We start from the raw sequence: 21251 nt of genomic DNA on the forward strand, positions 1-21251 counted from the left end.
GAAACATGAATTGAATAACAACTTGCACACATGATTTGTCATACAAAAACATTTTATTTCAAACATATGTTCATAGAGAGTTATCATAATCACAATTTATTTGTTGTACTTTTCTTAGAAATCGCACCTTTCAAGAATATAATTTTTTGAGATTCATTAATTTTCATTTGCATCTTCAAATGTTGATTTACCTGAAATTAGAAAGAGGAAGAAAAAAACACCTTTATTATGCTTATCAATCTTTAAATGTACTGTATTGATTTCAAATTATAACAGTCTTTAGTTGCATAAGTAGAGATAATTCGTGCACAATAGCACTTTGTCGACTCGCCACCATTTTATCACAGTAGGATCCAAAATGCATCAACTGTGTTTTACAAGGGAGGCCTGGCATTGCAAACAGATGCACTTGTTCATGTCTAGATGTATTTACCTAGGGCTTCACAAATCTTAGGAGCCAACATTGCAAAAAAGAAAATCATACTGACACCTAAAATTTTCTATGCAGATCACAAAATATTTGGAGTTTATGTCTGCATCTTCCGATATGTGAAGATCATCACCAAGTGCTAAAAAAGTTGAATATAATTTGTTTTTACTTTGGATTATTTCTCCTAAAAATATGCTTGGCTGCCAAAAAATTTGGCCGGCACCTAAAATGTTTTTCAATTTTTCGAGCCATGGTTCTACCCTAAAATTTTGGTCAGACAGATGAAGTGAAAAAACCTATTGGCACGCAGCTAACTTCAAATTTTCACTTTACTTTCAGCTTCGCTCTAAAACCCATCCTTAGCAACCTCTTGTGGATCAGGGAACCCTATTTAAATTAACATAGAAATTTTGCAGTGCTGTATGGTCTTACTAGTTAAAAAGTATGATATTATTTGTCGTCAATTATATTAATTGTTTTAATCTTTCCATTCACAAAATTTGCTAATCAGTAAATATGATAATAACATTTTCAAAGAATTAATATTGCTTTTCAGTTAGCAAAGCTTCTAAAGGTTTTTTTTAATGTCCTCCCTCTCATTTATATAGCCAAGACAGGTTTTTCAACAGTATACATGTTTTTACTTGCACTGGTCAAATTTTGAGTGGTACAGGTAGCCATTAAGAAATCTATCTTAATTTGCTCAATTCAATTATGTCAAAAAGAGTTGTTCTTTCAATAGTATCTGAAAAAATTATGATTATAAAGAAAATTACTCATAGCAAGATATTTCTTGAGAAAAACCAATATGGTATGGACTAAAAAGAATGCCACCTTTCCCCCCCCCCCTTGCTTATTTTGTTTTTGCACATATAAAATGTGTTGCTGAAATTACAATAATTTCAGAGGGAAGTATGTTTCTGTTTAGTTTTATATTGAGAAATATTATTCAAGTGATTTTACAGTTTACAATTTTTATGAATTTTCTCAACTTAAAATTGAATGTGTATAAAATAGGTTATTTTATTCATCATGCAACATAAATGAGACACTGAAATACATTTCTTAATAAACGTGTAAATTTATGTAATACAGCCTCTCCGAAACGCTATTATGTCTGCGATCTGATATAACGCCAAAATTCTTTGGGTGGGATGGTGGCATTAAATTGGGGGTTTGACTGTATTTGTTCCACTAGGGTTGTTGATACAAATGAAATCAGTGAAAATGATGCGACACAATGTTAAAATTTATGTCATTAAATCATGCATGGAAATATTTTATTTTACATGAAAATAATAATGGAAACTGTTGCTCAAAGTCAAATACAAAGAATTAAAATTACCTTTGTTTGCTCTGGTAGACATGTTTTGTAACTTTGAAAACCTTCACATAACTTCGTAGCTACCTACAGCCAATTTCCTGGGAAACAAAATTTTTCAAGAGTTAGAAAAGTCTCACAAATGTATATACAATATATATATATATCAGCTGTTTACTAACAACATCGTTAAAAAATAAATTCTTGTTAAAAGTTTAAATGTTAAAAGTTTCAGTTCCATAACATCTCAAAATGTTATATTTTAAAGTTCTTAAGTATTCGACATGGAAATGTTTTTTCTGTCGTTACCCATACACACAAAATCAAAAACAATTTTTGGCAAAAAATTCAATTTGAACACACACAGCAAGGCCATAACCCAAATACTGAAGTAGTAATATGTTTCAAACACTAATCTGCTTCCTTTCATTATAATATATATATATATATATATATATATATATACCTCAACACTAAAAACTGTGCGTGAAATTAAAACTTTGTTTTTTAGTCCCATTGTACGAACTTCATTTTTTATATCAACAAAACAATATAATGATTCCTTATTAAATATTCTTCATCTCAGAGCGAGTTACAGAGTGCAATTTTTAAAGTAGTAGCATATGATTTTTTTCTGAAAATTTAACTTTCACTAAGTATTACAATATTGTTCATTTGAACAGTTCAAAATATCAAATCTATATTTTAATAATTTACACTAAATTTAGTGCATGAGTTTTACAAAATTTAATATTTAACATTACTGCCAATTTTTATTACTCATCACAAAAAAATTAATTTAAATTTTTGTCATTTAGGTGCTATAATTTATTATCAATGAATTGTATTTGTAATTATTTATTTACGCATGTGCTCAATTCATTTAAACATAATTTTTCATTAAAAAAAATTAATGTAGCAAAAAACATAGAATGTAAAATTTCAATCTGATATTATCGTAATTGAAGATTCATCTTTCATTCGCCATGTAAATATTTTCAATACAACCCAAAATATACATGGGCTATTTGATATTTTTCCAGCATTACCAAGTGGGATCCACTGCCCTATTGATTGTGTGACATTATGTCCATTTATATTTTTAAATAACGCATTTACCGAGCAAAAAAATATTAATAATATCTCTAACACTTTTCTTATATAGTTCGATAGCAATAAAATAATTCTTACCTCAGTAATGAACATGCTAGCACTTCGTCGTGGCTTCGATCGCCGATGTCAACATACACGTATGTATACTACAGCAGGTTTTTGAGGATATAACGATGAATCACTTCAACTTTGATGACACCGAAGATATAATCCAAGTTTTATGTGCCATTATTATCGTAAAAAAATTTTTAATTCGAAAAAAAACAGCATATTTCATTGCTAAATATCACAGCGAGAGCTCGCGGCCAGAGGCAAAATTTCCTCTTTTCCAAGATGGCCGCCGTGAACTACTTTTCTTGCTGCTTTAGGACTGGTGCTAGGCAGTCCTTAGCAGCGGTCCTAAGTAACTACTAAAAAAAAGTCCTTAGCTTAGAGATAGTATCGAAAAGTCGAACTACTGGCCATCTAAGGACAAATCGGGGCTTAACTACTTTTTTTCGGCTAAGGACCGCAGAGATAGTTCACCCCCAGGATATATAGAACCCCCCACAGAAAAATTTCGAATTTACAGAATGTATATCCGTCTACTGGAATAGATGAATGATTCAGATGGCAGTTCAGAGGTTCCCAGGAATTCATGCAATTAACACTTCAGAGGATAGTCGAAGTTGCCTCACTCCGAGGCAGTCGTCATCTAGAGATGTCCATGCTACAGACCAGTTAGTTACCACCACCTACAGGGGAGGTTTCTGTGTCGGAGGTGAAATGAAGAAATGTATAATAATTGGATCGAGTGAAAAGGCCATGGGGCCGAAGAGATACAAGGTTGTTGACTGTTGGACATGAGAGATGTCGGATGCTCTGGTTTAGGCGTCTGTGTAAATAAAGATGATTATAAGTTATTCTCGTTGGCTCTGGTGTATACTCAATTAGTGATATGTCTAGGAGGCCAAGCGAAGCATGGTGGCAGCTGCGGGATCCCGAAAGATCCACCGATCCAGTTTTCGAACGTCATTGAGTAAGTCTTAGCTTGATTACTAACGTTCGAATAACTAAGCCTAAATCGCCGCTTTACATAAGTCTATGGTTAGGGCTAAGAACATGTCGTCGACGTTTCAAGTGCCGTGTCCCCAACCGTTTTCATTTACAACGCCATCCGAATGGCCAAAATGGAAGAAACGCTTCGAACGATTTCGCGACGCATCAGGGCTAGCGAAGAAGGGCGAGAAAGACCAAGTCAACACGCTTCTCTACTTGTTGGGTGATCAAGTGGAGGACATTTTCACCACGTTTCACCTGCCATCAGCGGACCAAGAGAAGTACGATTTGGTTACAGCGGCATTCGACAGACATTTCTTGCCCAGGAAAAATATCATATACGAGCGGGCCAAGTTCAACAACCGTGTTCAACACTCCGGAGAACCAGTGGAGGAGTTCATCTCTGCTCTCCGTGTGCTAGCGGAGTCATGCGAGTATCAAGCTCTCCGAGAGGAGATGATTCGCGACCGCATCGTCGTGGTTGTCAGCGACCGAAGATTGTCCGAGAAGCTTCAGCTGGAGCAAGGTCTGACGCTGGAGAAAGCTACGACCATGGCAAGACAATACGAATCGGTCAAGAAGCAGCAAGAGGAGTTACATAATCCTGCGTTAAACCAGCTCAGAGCTAGCCAGGAACCCGGCCAGGGTCACAGAAATCCACGGAGAAGCCATGGCTCAGAGTTCAAGAAACAAGAGCAATCAACGAAGGAAAAGCAGGGCCAGGCTCGCAGTAAGACTGAAGCTTCATCTTGTTTTTGGTGCGGACGAGCAAAGTTTCATGACAAGAATTCCTGCCCGGCCAAGGACGCCACGTGCCGTAAGAAAAACCACTTCACTAGGGTTTGCAAGTCAAGGGCAGCTGCGAACATTTCGTCAGTGCGTAAAGTCGGGGTAAAGACGTCGAGGACATTCCTTGGCTACTTAGTATCATCCGCGTCATCGCACAAAGAGACTTGGGAAGAAGACATCTTAGTCTGAGATGTCCGAGTCAACTTTCTGCTGGATTCAGGAGCAGATGTGACAGTCATCCCAGACAGTCTCTACAAACGGAATAAAAGCAGATTTCCGAAACTCAAGCCTCCTGACCGGAATCTTTCGAGTCTCGGTGCAGCGAACTTGAACGTCGAGGGAATGTTTGAGTGCCAGCTAACTTGCAAGTCAGCCTCTACGTCGGCAAAAGTCTATGTGATCAAGGGACCCGATCGTCCATTATTGTCAAGAGAACATTGCGTCCAACTAAAGTTGATTCAACGACTCAATGAAGTGACGGCTCACAGCATAACTCAAGTCGACCTGGAAAAAGAATTTCCACGAATTTTAGATGGGCTTGGAGAACTGAAGGGAGAATACGAAATCAAGCTGAAGCCTGGTGCCGTGCCCTTTGCAGTTCACGTTCCAAGGCGAGTTCCTATCCTATTAATGGATAAAATAAAACAGCATCTCGATGCGATGTTGAAGGACGGAATAATCGAATCGGTGACGGAACCTAGTGAATGGTGTGCTCCACTGGTGTTAGCAGCAAAACCGAATGGAGACATCAGGCTCTGCGTCGATCTGACCAAGTTGAACAGCAGTGTTCAACGCGAGAACTTTCCGTTACCTTCAGTTGATCATCTGTTGGGCCAAATACCACCAGAGGCCAGGATCTTTTCCAAGCTGGACGCCACAACAGGGTTTTGGCAGAAGAAACTGGCAGAGAAGTCCCGAAGGCTGACAACTTTCATCACGCCTTTCGGAAGGTTCCGTTTCTTGAGACTTCCGTTTGGAATTTCTTCAGCTCCAGAAGTTTTTCAACGAGACATTGCAGACCTTCTACAGGGTATTCCAGCCGTGACGAACCTGACAGACGACACTTTAGTGTGGGGCGTCACTCAAGAAGAACACGACAGACGTCTCAGAGAAGTTCTTCGACGATTCCATGATGCGAACGTCACCCTCAACAAGGACAAGTGTGTCTTCGGCGTCACTGAACTAAGGTTCTTAGGTCATCTGATAGACCACAAAGGAATGCGGCAGAGCATAATGCATATTTAAGTGAAGCTTTCGCAATTCAAAATAATGATCCTGCAGAAAAATTTAATTGGCTAATAGATACAGCCGCGACAGGTCATTTTTGTAATAATCTCGATCTATTTATCGAATATAAACCTATAGCAAATGCAACGATGTCTCTAGCTGTAAATGATGTAGAAAGTCGAGTGGAAAAAGATATTTTACGCCCGAAGGCAAGACATGTTATACTTCGTTAAACCTAAGTATGAAAAGATAGTTAAGAAATCTAAAGAAGTCCGTGATATCAGTTCTGCACAGATACCTAAATCCGAACAGAGTATCAAATCTCACAATCTAACAGTGACAACTAAAGCTGACATAAATCTATGGCATAAGCGTTACGGACACATAGACGCCGATTATATAAGGCACACAGCCAAGTGTTCTGGTGTGAGAGGTTTGCCTGAATTAAAAAATTCCATGCAATCCTGTGACATTCGCAAATTATGTAAATCCAAGAGAATTTCTTATAGATCTCTTGGAAAAATTCGATCAAAGAAGCCCTTAGAACTATTACATATGGACGTTTGTGGTCCAGTTCCTGATCAATCAATTTCCGGTTGCAAATATTTTTTAACAATAATCGACGATTATTCACGAAAGGTTAGTTTTTCCTATCAAGAACAAATCTGACGTATTTAAATGTTTCCGTCGTTTCCAGAAAAGAGCGGAAAGATTTCTAAACTTAAAAATAAAAAACATAAAAACTGACAATGGAATGGAATTTTGCAAGAAAGAATTTAACGAATTTCTTGAGAATCAAGGTATTAGAGCCGAACGTACAAACGATTATACGCCTCAACAGAACGGGGTTGCTGAAAGGTATAATCAAACTGCCATTGATGCAATCAATTCTCTATTGAAACAAAGTGGATTGAAAAATGAGTTTTGGACAGAAGCGTTATTTTATTTCACCTACGTAAGGCCCCTTTCACACGGAGCGGATGCGGGTCCGGAAGAAGTTTTAACAATTGGAATATACAGCGCCTTTCACACGAGCCGAAAAATCTCCACAAAATCAGTCTAAAAATGTGTTTCACTCATGTTAAAAAAAGAAGTTAAAATTGTTGATCAATATTATCAAAAAACCCAAGTGGCCAGCGAAACATCACAGAATCACTCAAGTGGCTTGCATCAGATTACCAAATAGATCGTGTGGCCCACATCAGATCACCAAACCTTCCGAGAAGCCGGCCATAGGCAACTAAGGCCCCTTTCACACGGAGCGGATGCAGGTCCGAAAGAAGTTTTAACAATTGGAATATACTGCGCCTTTCAGACGAGCCGAAAAATCTCCGCACCTAGGAAATGTTCATGCGGGTCCGGACGTCGTCCGCATGTGTCAAAACCGAGTGCGGGCTCCGCATCCGCACATAGAAGTTTTGACAATAGGTTTATTCGGAGCTATTCACACGATGCGGATGCGGAGCGAATTCGTCCGCATCTTTGGCTACTTTTTGAAGGTGATTTTGCACGGAATTTGTTTAATTATTTGCCATAAATACCCTTAAAAACACCATATGAAGGTCCCTGTTCATTAATATAATGTACCCACATATGTCTATCCCTCCGTTTCCTTCTGAGATGGAGATATAGCAACTTTAACAGCCTTTTGTCCATATTTCACAATTTTATACAATAAAACTTGCCAACAACGGCCACTGATGGGACCAAAATTATAAGCCAGGTTCTGTTCATTGCGAATATTTAATTGACTACATACTTTAATAACTTTTAAATTTAATTTAAAAATTTTAATTTTTTTTCTTTTTAAATTTTTAAAATTATTTAAAAATATAAATATCTGAAATATTATTTTAAATATTTGTTATTTTTTTAAACTTTTTAGCTGTTAATTTCTTTAAACTTAAAAAAAAATACTTTTATTAAACAACGTTATCCACGTACGGTGTTCACTCAGGGATGGATTAAGTCGTTTGAAGGCCCTAGCACTTGAACGTTTCTGGTGGTTCCTCCGATACCTACAAGTTTATTTTACTCGATATTCGGTGTATAAACTGAAAAAAAATGAAATTTTATATTTCAGAAGTGAGACTAATCTAAGGATGGGATTTCACTCTGAAAGGTTTATGAAAGTTATTTTATAAAACTTGAAAAATTTAACCAATAAACACATCTGTTACATTCGAGAGAACTTAACTGATCCGCCTATTGGTTGCATTTTTCAAGTTTTATAAACGAACTTTTATACTGTAATCCCGGCCTAAGACAGAATTGTGATGTGAATATTTCTAAGCACAGGCATTTTGAAAGTCTCTACCCCTCCCCTTTTTCACTACTTGCAAATTCTTTGATATCTCCTGAATTTTTTTTTCTTTTTTTTGGAACATCGAAAGTTTTGGATGTTTTTGGATTTGATTTTTCGAACATTGGATGTTTTTGGAATCTTTCTTCCACATTTTTCCGAAAAGACAGATTTTTTTTTTTCAAAATATTTTGAAAATATTTGAAGACATTTTCTCCCATCGACTACTTGTGAGGATCGGAATGAAGACATCTTTATTCCCATATTCTATGTGGCACTAGATTAAACCACCAAAGAATGCCTCTAGGCTGCCTATGGGCACTGAATCAGGGGTGAAGGAGAAAAATAATTACAAAAATTGCGAAAAAACAGTTTTTATGCACGAATTTCGAACTAAAGATGCAGGCGATTCGTCCGCATCTTCAGTGCTCGTTTGAAAGGGTATGCGGACCCGCGTCCGCATCCGCTCCGTGTGAAAGGGGCCCTAAGAAACAGGGTTTGTCTGAAAGGTCAAAATAAAACACCATTTGAACTGTACAGCGGAAATAAACCTCCAGTCAAACATTTCAAAGTATTCGGATGTAAAGCTTTTGTAGGTATCCCAAAGCAAAAACATAAGAAATTCGATCCAAGAGCTAAAATTGGTATTATGATTGGATATGCGCAGCGAACGCGGGGATATAGGATTTGGATGCCTAAATCCAATCAATTGGTCGAAACATCAAATGTTCGTTTTGATGAAAATGTTACTGATGTGGAAGCGATACTGGATCCCGATCGTAAAAGAGAAAGTTATTATCACTTCGAAATGAAAACTTTTGATGATAAATGTTATACTAGTTCCGTGGACGAAAATTCCGAAGTTAATCATCAACTGAAGAGAGATCCGAAAGTTCAAAATCAACGGAGGAACCGCAAACTCTAATTTCAAAATCTGATGACGAATCGAAAATTCGAAGTTCAAAATCTGATGACGAATAGCAAATTCGAATTTCAAAAGTGGCGAGCGGATCGCAAATTCAAGTTTCAACCGCATCTGACATTATTCCTTGTAGTGATGTTAATTGGATACGTAAAGCTGTTCCTCGATCTGGCGGATCACGTGTTGATATTTATTACGGAATATCCGGAACAAATATAAGATTACGTTCACATCATGATATCAAAAAATATTGTGAAAAAAATAAGATTAGATATAATAAGGATGTTTTCGATTTCAGTGGTAAAAACAAATGTTCAGGGAAAGTGAAAATCACTAAACTCGAAGCTAATCATGTTGACGTAAAAATTCCGCGAAACTTTCACGAAGCTATGAAATCTCCTGATTCATCTGAATGGCAGAAAGCTATGGATGCAGAGATGGGTGTTATGAATGAACCTGAAGTGTGGACTTTGGTTCCTCAACCCGAGAATATGAAATCTTGGAGAATAGATGGGTTTACACAGTGAAAAGAAATGAAAAAGGGAACATTGAATGCTATAAAGCTAGACTTGTAACTAAAGGTTACAATCAAATCAAAGGTGACTCTAATGAAGAAGTATTTAATCCTGTGGTCAACTTTACACTTGTGAGGTTATTTTTCAGTTTGTTAGTAAGTTGTCTTTGATGGCTTCATTATCAATTAGATGTCAAATGCGCATATCTTTATGCGAAATTGAATCATGAGGTGTACATGAAACAACCATTTGGTTTCATTGACTATCAAACCTAATTATGTCTGTCGCTTGAACAAAGCAATCTATGGTCTACGTCAGAGTGGACGCGAGTGGTTTTTAGAATTTGATTCTGTTCTTAAATCTTTACAATTTAAGACATTGAAATGGTGTAATTGTGTATATATATTTGGAAAAAATTTATTATTATTATGTATATTATTATTTTTGGAAAATCAGAAAATGATTTAAACCATGCTAAATCTCTTTTGAACAGTAAATTTGACTTAAAAGATTTAGGTCCAACTAAAAAATTGTTAGGTGTTGAATTCATTGAAGAGGATGTCAAGATATTTATTCATCAACACCAATATATAGATAAAATTTGTAATATGTATTCTAAATACAGATATCTTCATTGTTCTTTACCTATTGCTAAAAGTTGTGTACTAACAAAACTTGACTGTCCAGCTATTACTGATCAAATAAGTGAAATGAGCAATTTTCCTTACAGAAGTGTATTAGGTTGCTAGGCATTTATTGCAAATCGTACACGTCCAGATATTTGTTATGCTGTTAATATATTGTCACAATTTCAGGAAAATCCAGGTCTGAAACACGAATATTTTGTTAAAATTATTGGGATATGTAAACGATTCTAAACATTTTATGTTGAATTTATCAAATGTCAAAAATTTAAAATTACGTTGTTATTCTGATTCTGACTTCGCCTGTAATAGGGATGGAAGGATTCAGGGATTTCAGGGAAGCAACTAGATCTCTCTCTCATTTTATTTGTCAACAACTCGCGTGTGTATCAATAGAGTACAGTGTACAAAGTAATAGGAAAACCAGTTTTTCAAGGTCGCGCGATCATGATACATGGTAAAAAAAGTTGGAGGGGTTTTCCCTCTCTACTTTTTTCTTCTTAGAACTAGGAAATAACGCGTCATTTTTCGAAATTCCGATATTTGACACGTTATATCACATCAGTGGCATCTCTGTGTCTTTACAATGGATTGTCAATTCTTTAACGCTGCCAGTATTATGTATAATAGTTTATGCCTTTATAATGGTTTGCCACTTTTTCAATCCTCCCAGTAATGAGAGCTTTTGAATAGACATCACAGAGTGACAGTAAACAACAAGAGTGGATCCTCTGCCCGGTGGCGGTGAGTAGATAAATGACTCCTTTCTCTCCCCAACTTACCACCTCGCATTAATTAAATGAATATGTAAATTTTAAAGTGAATTGAATTGAAAAATGGATGTAGGATTAAACAGGAGTAATCAGGTCAGTTATGTTCTATCCATGATATAGATGCTTTTTCGAAATACATACATCTCGTTCCACTGTCATACCTTAAGTTGACAACTATAGCTGAAGTTTTTTTCAACAATTACATTGTACATAAATGCTGTTGACACACATTAATTACAGACAATGCTAGATATTTCACTACAAAATTCAGTGAATTCTGCACTAAAGTACATGGTATACAGAAAAGACACCACATATATTCTGCACACGTCAATAGACGAGTAGAAAAGCCAAACGAGCTAATATTTTAGCTTCCATGTCTAGTAATGGTGATTAGGACACTTGTCTGCCTCAGACAATGTTAGCATTGAATTCAGCAATACATGAGGCAACCCACACATCACCATTTTTTTTGGAACATGGTCGAGTTAACAGATTACCATACACTTTGAACACAGAGAAACACAAACCACACCAGACCAAATTTGATTACATCCAACACATGGTACAAACATTAAATGAAATATTTCAAAAAGTTTTGTAAAATTTAAAGGAACAAGAAGTTAAACATATGGCTCACAGTAGAATTAGAAAAAGTAATGAAAAATTTGATTATCCAATTGGGTCATTATGTTTTATAAAACTCCAAACTTAAAACCAGGGTTGTCACAGAAGCTGAAACCTAAATTCGAAGGTCGCTTTAGAGTGTTTGAGAGATTTTCAAAAGTTAATTATAAATGTTTGTCATGTACTAGAAAAACAGGAAAAACATTCAACACACATGTAAACAGAATGATCCCATACACTCAATGATTCTCACACTTGTACTTGGTGAACACAGAAGGGGATGCAATTGGTGAGCCAGAAGGTGAACTCAAGGCAAATGACAACCCTGAACCTCAAGCCAGGTATGACCTAAAGCCAAGAATTTAACTCGTAAAATGATGTCATCCAAATTTTTCAAGATGTAAAATTTTTCTGATTGATTATATGAGTGTTTTGAGATATACTTTCATGAGATTACTATCCATGCCTACAACATAAATTTTTTTCAGTGCAGGCATTGTAAAATAACTTGTGTTGAGGTGATACAATTGTCAATGATTAGTTATGTCTGTGCATAACTTGAACTATAACACCTCCACACTGATCCCGTGGTTGAGTTGCAGTTTGACATATGAAACAAAAATATATACATATATATGCAATCACAACAAATAATAATTTAAAATTTAACAGTAATTTTAATATTGTAGTTCTCAAGGATAGTTGTGTTGATAACAATTGTATGAAATAACAAATTTTAATTTCGGTTGTTCTCGAATGTTTTGATAAGAGTGTATATAAACAAATTCACACATCACATTTCAAATTTTGAAGGAATTTCGAACAAGCTCCTATTGTAAATACAAAGTCAGTATAGATGGAAAGTTTTGAATATAATTTGTTTTTATTTGTTGAATTTAAATCAATTGAACCAGACATTGTTTCGATTGCAGAGTGCCATATTGTACATGAAAATTGATTGAATTTTTTTGGAATTTGAATTTGTTCTAGAGTAAAATTTTTTTAGAGTTGGTATAAATGTGTCTAATGAGTATTTTCTTCATCATTGCAGAGGGAAATAAAATTTTTTAAATTCTCAATTTACAGAAATTTTGAGTTGTTGATAATGGCATTTGTGGTATTGATGCATGTGTTTGAATTTTGTAAATGTGTATTATTTATTCTGGCGTCACTCACTCTACTCGATTGTTTTTGGTATATAGTCACATGCACTGTCTCCCCAAATTGAATATAAATCAAAATTTTGGCAAATCTGTACAGCAAGCAATAGTGTACAGGTGGTAAGTGTGGGGAGGGAAGGAGTGGCCGCCAGGAGAGGCGTTTTGTTTTGTAATATATCAAAATAACCAAGAATATTTTTTTTTCCTTTTGAAACATGCACACATCAATATTGGAGCAACGATGAGCTGCTGCATCATGACCATGCCACACCAGGGTCAATTCATGGTTTGTCAGGGCCACGTCAACATTGCAGCACCATCATTGAGGTATTGTCACCAAGTCGTCACCATCGCAGCACTATCATCAAAGCATCGTCGACCAGGCTTCATCAAGGCATCGACCAGGCCAAGTGGCACTAGAAGCCACGCACCAGCATGAAAAGCGGTGGACAGAATGGACACTTGTGGACATTGAGTAACATAACGAGCTGGTAAAGTTAGTGGACACAGCCATCAATTTTATCGATGGCAAGTTTTCCAAAGTAGGGAGGTGTGATGGGTAATTTGTAACACTATGCCAGTTGGCGCACAAGAGGGTGCCGTTTGGCGACAGAGGATGAGACCCTCAGGAAGAAGAAAAAATGTCATCACAGAGTGACAGTGAACAGCAACAAAAGCAGACCCTCTGCTTTTGTTGCAGACGGTGAGTAAATAAATGACTCCTTTCTCTTTAACTTGCCACCTTGCATTAATTAAATGAATATGTAAATTTTAATGATTATTTATTTGAATTGTAATCTCTAATTTTAATTGATACACAGCCTTTGTATCACATTCAATACATTTTTATAGTAAATGAGTGTTTTTGATTTTTTGCAAATGTATAGTTATTTTTATTGCTGAATTGAATAATTCAAACTTTTTGGCTGTTCTTTTGAGCTTTGAGTCAACCAAGTTCAACTGTATATAGATAATTGAAATGTTGACAAAAAACACAAACCTTCACAATTATGTTGACTATTCCATTCGATGCAGAAAATAGCTCTCTGTCTAGAAGTTTTTTTGTTCTGATTTCACCATTCTCAGCATTTATAGAAAATAATTCTTCTGGATCTAATGCAAAATAAAAAAAATTGTCTGTAATATGGAACTATAGTAAACATGGAAAAACTACATTTGATTCTCTCTCTGGGAACCTGTTTAGTTTTTGTGTGTAAATGCTTCACCAAACTAGACAAACCATATCTGATTGCAACGATGAAATCAGTGTTTTTATGCCAAAATGTTCACAAATAAAAGAATGATGGAATGCATGAATGTCAAGTGGGAAACCAATTCACTTCACTTAACTTACAATTATCTCTAAGGTACATTAGATACTGGACCGATACTATAAGAGATACAACCTGCAACTCAATACATATTGGTTAAAAACTTGAAATTCAGGTTTTAACCATTTTGTGTAGAATTGCAGACTACATCGTTCCAGTGCGCACCCTCCCTTGCACAGCTGCTTTTTTATCAAGATATCTTGCCTAACTTCATGCCTTGAATTCTGGCAATTATCAGATGTCTTGTATCATTCTCATTTCAACAATGCACAGCCCATATGTTTTTTATAATGCTTCACCTAATAACATGTTTTCTATGTTGAATTTTCCTTTAACTAATGATGTGTGGCAGAGAAAATACCTTATTCAATGCATTAGCCGTCATGCAGCTGAACAAGGGACACCAGATTTTTTAATGTTGGGTCTAGTCCGTTTCTGATATGCCAAGAAAAGCAAGGTTTAATAAAGATCACAGTATGCATGCATTCCGCATTAAGTTGGTTTTCTGTGGTTCCCAACTTCGAGGCGCGAATGCAAGCCAACCTCCCCATTAAAAAAGTCTCATCACAAAAAGCAACAGTCCTACAATAATACAATTGTTCATCATTACACCTCCTCGTAGTCAGAAAAATTGATGGCAGCACTACACATATAATAAGCATTACACAGAAATAAACTTCACATAAGTTCAACACACATACATGCACATTCCAACATGTACAAACTTGTTAGAAATACCTCAGAAGAATGTGGATGAGGTGCATGTATTGTTTAGTAGAAGCAAGCATTTAGCCAATTCAATTAATTTTTATGATAAAGATATTTAAGAATTTTCCAGAATTGGTGATTTAAATTTCCTGGTATGCAAGGAAATACTGGTATTCCCTGCATGCTGATCTCCCTCAATGTTTCCGGCATGTCGGCTAATGCAAGGGAATACAGTAATTTTAATAAGAAATATTTATTACAGATTTAAACACTAACAGTTGGAGACAATATTTGTTCACAAAGGTTCTTAAGAGCTGGCTGATGAGAAGATATATTTAGAAAAGAGAAAATTCAACTGCCTTTGAGAGAGAGAGGAATCAAACCCATGTCCTTTCACTTTCTGGGTGAACACCCTAGACCACTAGACTACAGAGGCAACAAATATCTCCATCTTTCCTTGGAGCTCGTGTGCACATGTTGATATATTTGTTGCCTAGTGGTCTAGGGCAGTTGTTCTCAACCTTTTTTGGTACTGCTGCATCAAATTTCTATGTGTATATGGCCCGGTCTGGAATAGCTTACTAGTTCATAACTTAATAAACAATCAATTACTTTTTGATTGTGAATTGTGAGCTAATTAATTAAAAACCCATTTAATCAATTAATTAAACCCTTCTTTAATTGAATAGAAAATTTAAAACCTTTTAATTGATTAATTAATTAAAACCCATTTAATGAATTGAATCCATTATCTTGCAGAGTGATGCAACATTTTTTTTCAGTAATGTATAAATAACGTGCAGAAGTCAAAACATAAACAAAGCATTTCATGAGCAATGGCAGTAAACATCCTTATTGCTTAAGCGCAGGAACCTGGGTACTGAGGCTGTTTGAGGGCCCCCAATATATTTTACGAGGTGGCTGGGCCACCAATAATCAATATACAATATGCGACGCCCCACTCCCTCTCTTGCATAAGGGCTTGAGCCCGTATATACGGGACAAATGGCAACTTTCAGCCCCTCAATGTTTTCTTCATTTTGGCACCTATACCTCATAAAAAAATTCAATTGATCACAAATCAATCAAAACGTCTTAATATTCTATTTTATACACTAATTTCGCATAGTGTGTAAAAATATGAAATTTTCATTCATAATGATCAATGAATTTTTTTGTGCTGACTGACTCACTTATTTAGCAGCACTTTTTTTAATAACTTAATTCAAAGTAAAATATATTTTTATATTATTCGTTAAAATATATTTCTGCAGGGACATGATAGTGCTTTGTGCTATTTAGATGATTTATCACAGGTCGATCAGCAGAAGATCATTTAAGGAACCTAAAAAGGGTCCTGACAACCTTGCAAGAGGCTGGCATCAAACTGCATCCATCAAAATGTTTTCATGCAGCCATCTGCAGAGTATTTAGGGTACAGGATAGATTTGGATAGTCTGCATCCTGTCCAAACAAAGTTGGATACTATTGAGAAAGCACCTGAGCCAGCCAATGTGGAGGAACTAAGATCCTTCATAGAGTTACTGACTCACTATGCTAAATTTCTGCCAAACATGTCATCTGCGTTATCTCCACTGTACAAATTGCAGAATAAAAGTGAGAGTGTGATAACAGAACATCATTTACCAGTTAAGTTTTCTCAGATTTTCTTCGCGAAAGGGGTATTACCCATGTTCATACTGCCCCATACCATTCCCAGTCGAATGGGCTGGCAGAAAGGTCAGTGCGTTCAATGAAGGGCACCATGAAAAAGAACAAAGGTAATTCTTTCTAGGAACGGTTGGATAAGTTGTTTCTGTTCCACTATAGGCAGACCCCAAACGCATCAACAGAAGAGACTCCTGCAAGGGAAATGTTCAATCAAACCATCCAGAGTCATTTGGACTTACTGAAACCAGAAAGTCATCTACCAGTTAATAGAAATACAAAGTTCAAGTCCAAAAATAAGGTTTGGTGTAGAAATTATGGTAGTGAACGAAAGTGGGTTCCGGGAGAGATTTCTACTCCCATTGGAAGAGTTATGTCTAGAGTAAACAGAGCATCAGGCTATGCAGTCCATCATCGAGACCAGCTGTGAATGAGAAATTCAAACACGCCACCACCTGTAGAGTAAACTGAACCACGTGAACCAGATCTGCCAGCTAGTGCTGACATTCCACAGCGAGTAGTCTTCTCAAGGGGTGGGTCAGACTACTCCAAGAACTATTCCGGTCTTAACACGCTCACAGCAATCTTATTGTGCACCTGTGAATTTTATGTTATGTATACACACACACGTATGGTACAACTCAATGGGAAGTCAATTGCCCATGACAACAGACTAAAGTTGTGTTCGGTTTGAAAGAAAGAAAAAGAGCAAAGTTCAGCAAAGATCTAATAGGAATGTCAAGACGCTCCCAGGGTTTGATGAAAGGAAGACCCAAGTACAAAAACTAAACAAATATTAATAAGTATAACAGTTAAGGTTAATGTTATTCAATGCTATGTAATTATTGAACGTTACTGAATGGAATATAATCTGTAATGGATATAATTTAATTTTAATGAATGAAATGTAATCTGCACAGACAAAAAATTGACATTTTACATTAAAAAAATTACAATACATTAAATATTAAAGCTATAAACAGAGTATTTTATATAAAAAATGTATTTGTCATTCATATATTATATACATTACTACTATGACAAAAACATTCATTTGAATTGTTAGAAGTTTTAACATTTAAATAAAAACCATTTCTGATGAACAGAGTTCTGACCCAATTCTGGTTTTACAAATAAAAGCGTGAATAATTTGAACAAGTTAAAGCTGGCAGCAATGCAAGACCAAACTGGAAACTGTTCATCTTGACGCTATCCAAGTTACTCTAAAGTTCAGTTCAACTACTGTTGCAGCAAATTCAAATCTTACAAATACACCATTCATATTTTTTTATTGCAACATTTTTATTTTCAAGAATACTTTTATTTTGATTTAAATATAGTCAAATCTTATAGTAAAAAAACTTCAAGGGAGCAAAAATTTGTTCCTCTGTCTAATAGGGGAACTTGCTATAGGAAGAGATAATTCCTTTTGGCACAAAAAACTTTAGTTTACATAAAATCCAGAAGTTCATTATAAGCTGTGTTTGCTACATAGGCGTAAACTTTAATACAGCCCATAGATAATATAGAAATATATGGTGTCAGGATTCTTTCCCCCCCCCCCCCACTATATTTCTGCATGCTCCCAAATATTTTAAAGAAACTTACGCCCATGGTTTTCGATAGTTGGAGGTTTGACAGCACTGTTAGAGGTTCTTTCGATAGGAAGAAGATTCTCAATCAGTAAAGTATTGAATCATAACAATTAACTGATGATTAATCCATCTATAAGGAGGACGATTCTACATGACCACCCTCGTCTACAACAAGCACACACATATCTAAAAACAGAGAGTAAAAACAGAAAAACAAAGAACGTGGGTGGCCTCTTCCTGGAACGTCGTCAGGGGAGAGAAGCCCCTTTTGGGTGTTTTATCCTTCAAGCATCTTTAATGTGAAAATATCAAGGAAAACTTGCATATTATCAGCATCCCCTATTTAACTCTATAATGCCCAGATCGAACGAAGTCGGCCGAGTAGGTTAATGCCCATAACTGCCTCAAGTCGGCCCAGCTAGGGGTTATGGGTATGTTTTCGTGGGCTTTTGTCACCAACGGGAAAGAAGATGAAAGCTCTTGTCAGAGGCGGGAACGGAAAAGACAACTGCAACACCCTATCAATGGGATTTTAAAAGCTGATGTACTAGAATGTTCCTTGAGAATGTAAAATGCATTGAGTACCCCCCTTAGTCCAAAGAGATAATACTGTGAGGAAAGGGGTGTTTTCAGTATAGACAAATTATCTCTCAAAAATCCATTGAAATGAAAGGGTGAACGTCAATGCAAAGGGTGGCATGAATAAAAACTCATGGAGAAAGGGTGGGGAGAGGGAAAGTGGACGAAATTTGGACGAGTCCACTTCGAACACAAGAAACTTGGTATTTTCACGACCCTCCCAGGTTTTCTATCTGGGCGTTAAAGAGTTAAAACTGCAAATCATATAAATTTACTAAAACTAAATCACATAAATTTACTCACTTGACACAAGTTCATATATAATATATCGTTGATTGCCTACATCACCATCTTGAGCAAGTAGTTTTATCACTTTTGTACCCTAAAAAGGTTAATGAAACTAAATTTCTTTTCATTCCAACTGTAAAAACTTCAATTACTAATATATATATATATATGAGGATGACCTCTTTCTCCGCAAATCCATACAAAGATTTTTAACAGCTGGCTGATAAGATAAATTTCAGGGTGTCTACCAAATACCAAAATTCTGTGACCTTTTCTTATTCGCAGGGCTCCCACTCAAAAAATTAGAAAAAATAGGATGGAGGAGGGTACTCTTCTTAGACAACATAATCATAGCATAATAAAAATCTAGATTTTTTTTGGAAAAATTTTTTAATTTTGTTTTTCACAGCAGTATTTCAGTATCTTATAAGATTGACTCAAGCCAAAGCAAAATCACAGAAATGACTTGGTTACAAAAAACTTTTTTGGCCAAAATAAGTTATACTAGCAACCACATAATTCTTTTCTGCTCTTCTTACACAATATATAAATTACATTTTTTTTGGGAATCTTCCAGTCCAGTCTGTCAACTCTCTTCGACAATACACACCAGTGGCGGATTAAATTACGCGCGCCCAGGGCCCCGCAAATCCTCAACTTTACACTTTTTTCTAATCATACCAAGCAGTGCTTTTTCTCTTCTAGGGAAACTAAAGCTGGAGCCCCCATTGGCAAAACAATTGGTTAGGCGGCAATAAAGGAAACATTGCTGTTCAGCTCACCTCCTCTCTCAATCTCTGCCAAGGATTCCGTTTTGATTAAAAGATGGGTAGGGTATCCAGAATTATGTTTTATCAAGGTCCCGTCTGGAGTGGCGTTGGAGCCAGGATTGCTTGAGCACCCACAGGGTTATGAAGTAAGTTGATTGCTTTCATAAAAAGTTTGAAAAAAAAAAATTATCACCCTATACCTCATTCTGTCTGCTCTATCTATAAGCAGGGTTGGGTTTTGACATGACAAGCATCAAAACTGGTTTAAACCGTCAAAAATCTTAATGAATGCCTTTTGATAATGTTTTGAACACAATAGGTATACAACATGATGAAAAACTTACTTTTTTGCATACCAGAATGTTTTATTTTTAAACATTAATTTATTACAATAATTAAAACAAAATGTTAATTATAATTTGCAATTTTGAATTCTTTAACATAAGAGCCTAGAACATATAAAATATAATTTTATGGTTTATTTATCTAAGCTACTGATTACCTGTGTTCAATTTGCTAAGTGGAATAGAGCTGCTTATTCGAAATATGTATGATAGGGCATCAGGGTTAGGTTTTTGACTCCAGAAACTAACTATGGTATTAAAACTGTCAAAATCTTACTGTCAATGATGTCAAATAGTTTTTGTTAACTTGATAGATATGTTAAATAACAAAACACTTACTTTTATTCAGATTAAAGGGTTTTATATTCAGAATAATAATTACTGAGGAAAAATATCTATTTTGATATTTTAAATTTTCTGATCCACCCAAAATTTTATTCCATATAAAATTTCTAACGCAGCATCTGTTAATGCACTAACTAAACTCATTTATTTTCTCCTAAAAATTTCTTAGAAAAGGGTGTATAAATTCACACAGCTTTAAAGAGTATTTTCAACCAAAGCAGAGCTGACAAGACTTGATACCCAAAGCATTTGTTTTGCACGTTTGAATACAGCTTCAATTGGAAAACCATTGCATTATAAATGCTAGTAAATGTACCATATCATAGTACAAAAGTAAGAATAACTAAGTTTGACTAAGGATAAGTTACAGGAGTTTCTTAAGAATTATGTACAAGCTAGCATTGCCAAATTAAATGACATTTTAGTCCTACAATTTATTATTTTGATCGATGGATATATTTCAATGTTATGCGCAATAAGAGTACCGTTTCAAGTATCAGTGGTTATCTAGATAATTTAATAATAACAGAAATCAACATTACATATATATGATGTAAAAACTTTTTTAAACACTTATCTGTTGTAAAAAGAGTACAGCAGACAGTTTATATCAATACAAACATATATAAGCAGTTGAAGAAATTTTGAAAGGTCAACAATCATCTTGAATGAAAGAATGTCAAATCGTTCCACAGTTTTCCCTTCAATGTCCATGTTATGCTTTATTCAAATTTTATAAAAAAAAAGCATATATATTGTCCA

The 21251-nt window shown here is 35.5% G+C and overlaps 2 protein-coding genes and 1 long non-coding RNA gene across 5 annotated transcripts in view; 2 read left to right on the forward strand and 1 right to left on the reverse strand.

Moving 5' to 3' along the window:
* Cad87A (cadherin 87A) overlaps positions 1 to 21251 on the reverse strand; it is a 672761-nt gene that overhangs the window by 580018 nt on the left and 71492 nt on the right. For all 3 annotated transcript variants that reach the window (XM_089252829.1, XM_089252827.1, XM_089252828.1), the window contains 2 exons: positions 19046 to 19124; positions 13862 to 13974 (listed from right to left, as the gene is read on the reverse strand). In XM_089252829.1, coding sequence (XP_089108955.1) covers positions 13862 to 13974; positions 19046 to 19124 — 192 coding nt within the window. The remainder of the gene's footprint in view (positions 1 to 13861; positions 13975 to 19045; positions 19125 to 21251) is intronic.
* LOC149067024 (uncharacterized) lies at positions 3878 to 4927 on the forward strand. The gene has a single exon (XM_089252830.1). The coding sequence runs from the start codon at positions 3948 to 3950 to the stop codon at positions 4878 to 4880; it is 933 nt and encodes a 310-aa protein (XP_089108956.1). The 5' UTR covers positions 3878 to 3947; the 3' UTR covers positions 4881 to 4927.
* LOC149067025 (uncharacterized) lies at positions 13426 to 19946 on the forward strand. Its single transcript, XR_016195369.1, has 2 exons — positions 13426 to 13564; positions 19736 to 19946. It is a non-coding gene; the product is annotated as an uncharacterized LOC149067025 (long non-coding RNA).

This window comes from Pholcus phalangioides, unplaced genomic scaffold (genome assembly GCF_987345545.1).
Source record: "Pholcus phalangioides strain wild (caught in Gottingen) unplaced genomic scaffold, Ppha-v1.0 ptg000031l_1, whole genome shotgun sequence".
Taxonomy (NCBI): domain Eukaryota; kingdom Metazoa; phylum Arthropoda; class Arachnida; order Araneae; family Pholcidae; genus Pholcus; species Pholcus phalangioides.